Source organism: Podarcis pityusensis, assembly GCF_964106645.2.
Source record: "Podarcis pityusensis genome assembly, chromosome: 1".
Classification (NCBI taxonomy): Eukaryota; Metazoa; Chordata; class Lepidosauria; order Squamata; family Lacertidae; genus Podarcis; species Podarcis pityusensis.
In genome coordinates this window covers 58,914,927-58,922,957 of record NC_138028.1, presented here as the reverse complement: position 1 = coordinate 58,922,957, position 8,031 = coordinate 58,914,927, and the positions used below count along the sequence as shown (strand labels likewise).

At 40.8% G+C, this 8,031-nt stretch overlaps 1 protein-coding gene across 1 annotated transcript in view; it reads left to right on the top strand.

The window, feature by feature from the left end:
* Positions 1–2,347: 2,347 nt before the first annotated feature.
* ANO1 (anoctamin 1) overlaps positions 2,348–8,031 on the top strand; it is a 139,863-nt gene continuing 134,179 nt past the window's right edge. The window contains exon 1 of the mRNA XM_080982961.1: positions 2,348–2,443. Within this exon, the coding sequence (XP_080839087.1) occupies positions 2,419–2,443 (25 nt within the window). The 5' untranslated portion in view covers positions 2,348–2,418. The remainder of the gene's footprint in view (positions 2,444–8,031) is intronic.

Sequence of the window (8,031 nt, the reverse complement as noted above, 5' to 3'; positions counted from 1 at the left end):
TGAGGGTTCTTTTTACCATATAAGGTAATACAGCTTAACTCTGCTTATAATACAGGCATGAAATATGATGTTTCAAATGGTTAGAGAAAACACATTTCATCTTTTCTTGCCCATTTCCAAGGTTCTTCCCCTAACATTTAGAAATCTGGCTATGGTTCTCGGACAGATTTATAGAGATCCCCATTTTTTTTTAACTTAAAAAACACTTTAATAGAAGTCCAAGTGAAAGAACAAAATATCAACTCAACAAGAAATTATTCTAGCCAGTGACCAAAAAAAGTGAAACTCATTTAGCATAAGGAAAAGAAATCTGTGCCTATCTTCCTTCATTTGCTTAATCATTTATCACACAGGGGCTCTTGCAACGAGAGAAGTTACTTCTTGTGTAGGGAGAGAGAAACAAAACAGCCTTGCTGGGCCTCCTGTTATGATCCTTCAGGATTGTATCATCCAGAGCTTCATCCCATGGTCAACTGGGGCTAACAATATGGGTGTAGCCAGGATTTATGTTGGAGCAGAGGGCAGGACTGAGCTACCTGTGATGTGATTGGTCTGCTTGCAGAAGCCACGCCTATCACTCAGTTGGGGTGCCAGTTGTGTGGCTAGAATGCACCACCACATCATACAAGTGACCCCAGAGAGCATTTCCATTTCAAATATGCTGATTATTTCTACTTTTAGTTAAGTATTTTTATTTATTTACTTGATTTATGGGGGGCAGTTGCCCCCCAGTCTATGCCCATGGCTGACAGCAACCGATTTTGTTGCAACAAGAACTGAGAATGGGGCCTATACAAATTGAAGTAAGCGGAGGCTGATATAAATATGTGTAGGCTACTTTGCATGAACTTGGCTCCAACTGTTTCTAGACATTTGGGGGTATTTGTAAGAAGGGCTTTCTGCCACGCATACCTGTTTAATTGCTATTTCAGCCATCCTCACTATCCCCACCCTTAAGTTCCAGCTTTTACAAAGAACAGGGAAAATAATATAACTGTTTTTGCTCCAGCCCGTCCTGCCCCAGCACCATCTGCCCCAGCACTAGTAGTCACACACTGCCCAACCACGCTGCCCTCTGCTGATAAAACATGCCGAAAGAACACAGCAGAAGCTGCTATTGCAAATTAATTCTGCCGGAAGTTGGACTCTTTGGGTCCTACTTTCCCTTTGGATGATCTGCCTCTGGGCCTGCCAAGGGGCAAGAGCAGTCACCTCTTAATGGTTAGGCTGATGAGGTTCAGCTGGTAGCCTTGTAAAGGGGGCTTTGTTTTGGGTTGACACACAGTATTTTGTTGCATCCCCGCTCCTGAAGTGGCTGCTTTTAAAAAAGAACAGCATTGCAACCTGTCTCACTGTGCAAGGTGCTTTCTTCTTAGCCCAGCACCTGTAAAGGATGTTGGTCCTGGTACCAGGGGAGTGTCATGGACGCAACGCTATGACCTTAATGCATAGATTTGTCTATGGTCTGCCCAGCCAGTGCAATGGATCATGGGACAGAAATGCATTGGGGAAAATAAAAAGCAAAGCAGTTTGCTGGAATAAAGGAAAGCAAGCATATTAAGACCGAATTTAAACACTGTGTATCACAGAAGTGACATGCTAGGTCTACATTTATTACCTTGGATTTACCAAGTTCAACAACATGCCATTGAAATGATAAAAAGCAAGTTAGCCAGCTCATGGCCAGTGAGGGTGAACAAGCTGTTTTGGAGATATAGGGTCAAACCTGCATGATAGGAAAAATTCTTGGATTAGAGACTCTTTAAAAAGATGCTGGGCATTTCATGTGCTCGGCAGTCTCATGGGTACCACGTCAGACTTTCTGTCTATTTAATATAGTGCTGTCTCTGTGCCTGGCATCTCCATCAAAGGTTGTATACTTACATCGCCTGATCCTTTTAACTGGAAATGCCAAGACTTGAACCTGGGACCTTCTGCAAGTGAAACGTGTTATACAGATTGAGCTCTACAGACTACATTCCAGCCATGCAAAAGAGCCTCTGGTTAATGTCTTTTGCATCTCCTGTTACCTGAAACGTTTAACTGGAGATCTTAGGGATTGAACCTGAGACCTTATGCATGCAAATCATTTGCTCTCCTGCTAAGGTATGACCCCACCTCAGTTAGAGAGTTGAGTTAACTGCATGTTTTCAAACCCTCAATCAAACATAATTTCAAAGCATGGTTGGGCAGCTTGTGCAAATCAGGTGAAACTTATTTACAAATGTCACTGAACATTAATTGAAAGTCGTTCAAAACTTACAAAGCCACTTTTTTAAAAAAACCAAAAACCTCTGAGCCACACCTTAATTACCTTCATGTTTTCTGATGCAATTCCATTTTTGTCTTTCATTTCTGGAACAGTCTACTATCAGAGAGGAGTACTAGGACAGAAAGCAAACTTGCCCTTTCTGAAAAATGTATTACACTCACTTGTTAACAGGTAAGACAACTGCTCCATTGTAATATCTTCGATGACTACAAGTTTATGTATGTTTTTGTTGCAGGGGGTGGGGAGGTTAAAGTCGGTTTCATAATTTCTATGTACATTTTATCAATAGGAATGTCTTTTAATATTAACATCACCTGAAAATATTGATGGCTACACACAGTTAACTTCCATATGTAAAATCACAATGCATTTACTGGTAAAATTATACTAACAACATGCTTTAGTACAAAATTGTTCTTTCAAGATGAAAGGTTCAGTTGACGTCAGTTGAATGAAAGAAATGCATTAGAACAACATAATATAGATAAGAGCCTAACACCATGAACTGGAGAGCTCTGTCTGAAGAAAGAAGATACTGGATTTGAAACAGTTTTTGCAGGGTTTCTTAGGCAAATGATTATTTTGCTGTACTGTTTTATTTTAATCCAGATAGCAATACGAGTTTGGTTGGAAAATGAAGGAAACTGAATGGCAGATCATTGACAATGTGATAACTGTTTGGGCTAGTAGGAATGGCTTATTATATATTTACGTTCTCTACAAAAGCACCTTTAAAACCAACGTACTATAGTCCTCTTTTAAAACTGGTATTATTAAGCACAAGGTTATTTAGTTGTATGGCTATTCAGATGACACCCAGATTATTTTAGTAGAACTAATCAATGCTCTGTGAAAAATAGATATACCAAGGGCCTTTTTCTTTAAATGTAAGGAATTGCTAAAGTCCTTGGGTTACTGTTTTTCTTTTCTGAATCATGCTGCCACATGGCTATCTCCCTGGTAAAGATAGCAGGCTTACTCCTAAACGTGAATAACAGTGACCATATTTTGAAAAGAAAAACACTTCTGCCCCTTTTAAGAACTTTGAACCAAGACAACAGTCAGCAAAGCAGGATTTTTTCCTCTGGCTACTATGAGAAGGAGCTTCTTTCTGGCAGATCCACCATACAGTTAAAGCACAACAAATGCACATTTAAAGCACATGATCTCCCCCCCAAAATACTCTGTGGGGAAAGTTACAATTCCCAGGATTCTTTAAATGTGCGTTAAATGTGTGGTGTATATTTTATGTCAGAACTTTTCAAGGGATGTCTGTGGTGATCCCAAACTATGGGGAACAATTGTGTTAGCCTTTTCTGGGCAGGCACTCTTGCTATTAAATGGCAATCCCTGCGGCTGTGGGGGTGGGGAGGAAATCTTGTCTTGAAGTGACTCTGCAGCTATGAAACCGACTTTATATATGCAAAGAACTCTGCCTGAGTGGTCTATGAAATCCTGTGCAATACATATGTATAAACATTGTAATGTAGTTTAAGTAACCCAAGATGCTCTAACAAAATATAGTCAGCAATATAAGCAAGGATGTAGAGAAACAGCAAGGAATAAAATCTCATTTTGCTTTGAAAAAGCTGAAGGTAGAAATAAAACATCTGGAATGGAAGAGAAATGGTTTGGAATGTGATGAATCTTTTAAGAGCTAAAGTGACTTTCTACACCACCTCTGTATGTAATTCCTCTCGCTTTTGGCAGGTTTTCAGAATTCAAAATGTTAGTAGTTTAGGATTTCATGACTATTTCCACGGTGGCAAATTCAATCTCCCTTCTAGGTGTACTTAATAACCTATGGCATATAGAACAAGGAGTGGAATCTGTGATAAAACTGATTTAGCCATTCAATATGGAACACCTGAGATGAACCTTACAAATTTGGGGGTAGTTACAGTGCTTTGCACTCCACCGATAACCACAAATACACACAGAAGTATCTTGTTTCAAAAAGAGGTTTTTTGAAAAAAGAACAGGTGTTTATCTAGGGCAGGCATGGGGAAACTGTGACCCTCCAGATGTTGCAGAACTAAAACTCCCTTCCATCCTAGCCAGCATGACCAATGGTTAGGGACAATGAGACTGCACTTCAACAGCATCTAGATAGTCAAAGGTTTCCTGTGTCTGATCCAGGGGAGAGGTCTTATTCCATTTCTGTGTGCAAAGTCAGCCAGAGGGCTTGATAGACAGCTATCTTGAGAATTTTAATAAGGAATCCTGCATTTAAAAAAATGCATAAGATAACAGGATATGGTTGAAGGGAAATATTACAAGTCCCATGTGATAACTGCAAAACATGCAAACACCAAACAGTTTTACAGCAGTTCAACTCCAGCAAAAAAAAGATAGCCTTGTCATTTCATTTAAATACTGCACTTTTCAGATAGTATATCTTGCATTAGAAATACAGTCGTACCTTGGATCCCAAACACCTTGCAAGTAGAACGTTTTGGCTCCCAAACCCTGCAACCCCGGAAGTGAGTGTTCTGGTTTGCGAACATTCTTTGGAACCTGAACGTCCGATGTGGCTTCCACGGCTTCTGATTGGCTGCAGGAGCTTCCTGCAGCCAATCGGAAGCCGCGCCTTGGTTTCTGAACTTTTTGGAAGTTGAACGGACTTCTGGAATGGATTCCGTTTGAAATAAAAATTGATATTATGGACACTTCCATGTGTAACTTTACAAACTTTCACAGGATGAGAAAGAAAGATTGGGATGATGAGGGTAAAATCAAAGTACATGTGTTATGCAAAGAACTAAGGGCACCATCAGACTCTCACAGTTTTGCAGAAGGGATTCAAGTGCATCAGCAGAACTTTTGGTATGCACAGTTGCAAGTGGAGTAAAGGGTGCTGTTGTCCTAGAGCAACAAACCCACTTTTAAAAAGAATTTGACATTTTGTGGTTTGGAAAGTGGCAGAGAAATGCAACGAGAGTGTGTGGATGAATGAGCGGCTAACAAGAAGACGTATAAACGCTCTGCAAGCAAATCACGATGAATGCAGGGCAAATGCCTATTGTCATATAACCATCCCACAAACAAATCAGAACAAATGCTCAATAAAGACTGGCTATAATCTAGTAAACTTTGTGGAAGCAAATCAGGATGAATGAACAGGCCGTCTAGAGGGGCCCTATCGCTTCCAAACTGCTAGAAATAGCTATAAATGTGCTTGTGCCAGATTTTTAAATCAACTGATGACCATGCAGGAATCAGATTAAGGTTCTTCAATTATGTGTGTCTTCTGTGAAGGAAGCTCATTTTTTGCTCTCCACCCAGCAGTTTTTCCAGACACATCCAGGAATGACTCCACCCACTCGTTCTGGGTGTGTGTGTGTGCATCTATACATGTCAGTTTCACCACTGCTATTTCCATCTCCCCCTCCATTTCTGGTGAAACTGAAAAGGTCAGGGGAAATAATTGTCAGTTTCATTGGTGCTTATTTTCTTCCTTATTTCCACCCCCCTTCCTCCATTCCCTGGGAATATTCCCTTATTAACTGAGTACAGATGAAATCACCTATCCACCTCTTTCCCTTACCTCAGTTGTTGCTGCTCCAAAGAGAAGAGGTCTCTTCTTCTTTTTTGAGGTTTCGAAAAAGAACATGTACGTGCTCCTGCCCCAACACTCATAGCACTCTATATGCCTATGGTGGTCAGAGTTTGGGGCAAGTGTGACACAAGTTAAGCCTAAAGAGTGCACACATAGATTTCTACCTGGTATCTTGGTGTGGCTTTGCTTCTTAAAGCAGAGGGCAGTGCTAGAGAGATAGTCGGGAAGTTTCACCAGACTGTGTGCAACAGCCAGCCCCCCCCCCAGCCTTCCTCTTCCTTCTGTCCAGGAGCTCCAAACATTACTGCTGCATAGAATATGCAATATGCAGTGGGTACAATCCACCTTACTAAGTCTGATCTAAATTAATAGGAATTAGGTTAGTCTGGTGACTCACTCCCATCCCTTCACTTTCAAAGGGAAGGAGCAATGACTAATTTTTGCTGGAGCGTGCCCAGGATGTGCAGAATTGCTTGGGGCAATTTATTCCACACAAAAGCATTAAAAGTTAAGCTCCGTGGTGTTGCTGTTACTCTATAACTGTGAATGCAACGTCTTCAATCCAATGTATAACTATGCGCACATCGTCTCATGGTTTAAACATAACTCTGGGCTGGGTTTTGGCTGGTAAGCGAATCTCCATGCTGACTTTGGGGGATACAAACTTTCTCTTTTACCAGGAAAACTGCTGGAGTGGAAATCCTCCCTCAGAATAAAAATAATCAGTCCAAGACTTCAGGTTTATTGCTCAGCCAGTTGGCCATTGCAAAAGAAACTGTTTCAATTAAATGTGCCACACAAGGTGGCTTTTCCAGCAGTTTATACCAAATTGGTGAAAAGGTCCATGTTATGCCACCACTTTTGATGTAACGCTCACACTCATTTTCGGAGATGTTTGAGGATCAGTGAAGCATTTTCTAATACTATTGAGAAGGATTAGCTTTTTAGTGCCCCCTTGTGTTTAAAATAATGCATGATATTTAGCTGTTGTTTAAGGCTCCACGAACTGGTAATAAGTAATACATCTGAGCATGTATTTTGCTGAAAGGAGTTTATTTCATCTTGAAATGTTCAAGACGGATGATTCTCTTAAGATCACATACTATTATCTCTCATTTATATTCTTATTAAGAAAGAAAATAATCAAGGTGAACAGAATGTTTTCAAAGTAAATGGCTACAGAAAATCTGACCTGAAGTCTAAATACTTTAGAGCCCATTTCTATGACCTCTGAGTGCATGACACCTAAGCCATTTGAAGTCACTGTGTGTTAACATAGACATTTTAAATCTGCTCTTGGTACTGTTTTCCTGATATGCATCACCCCTGTCCAAACTGCCATTAGGTTTTTTTTTTGGGGGGGGGGGAATTCAAGTACCCCTATTTGTTCCTCTATGGAACTAACAAAAGCTGTAGGGGGATGGCGACATTAGACTGGGAACATATTATGGAGAGAAAGAGTTAAATAACACCTCTGTGGCAGTGCCTTGATTAAATTGGCAGCCTCAGTCCCCTGGCACCTTTAAAGTAAAATTGACATCAGGGAAATCTAGTATGGGTCTTCCACATAATGTGTGGTTTGGCACTTCATGAAACAAGGTGAAGTGAAAAGAATAAAATATTGGCAAGCAGATGGAGCTGTCCATCTTCAGTGGGTGGATGGATAGGACTCAGAAGGCCTCATATTTACCAGTACCGTCTCTAAATCAGGGGTAATCAACCTAGTGCTTCTAGATATCGTAGGAATACAACTCCCATCCGCCTCAGCTGAGGTGGCCAATGGTCAGGGATGATGGGAGTTGTAGCCCAACAAATATATGGAAGGTAGCACATTGGCTGTCCCTGCTCTAAGGGTAAAAGAGCAAGATTTTTCCTCCATGATCCTGCTTATTCAGAAGCCTTGCTCTAATTATCTTTGCCCTTGGAGAGCACAATGGTGGTGACCAGGGATTCAGCCTCCTTCTCGGTAGTGTCCTGATCATGGAATACTCTCTCCAAAAAATATTCTCTTTTGAATGTCTGTCCAAGGTTTTAATTTGTTCACAGTTTTTATGAAAGATGTTGATTTCTGATACTGCCACCCAGTTTCTTTGAGACTGTGATTTTATAGAATGTAATTGTCAGGGCCACATTTTGGCACCTGAGGCGAACCACAAAATGGCATTTTCCCCCACCAGGGAAGAAGGGGTGAATGAAAATC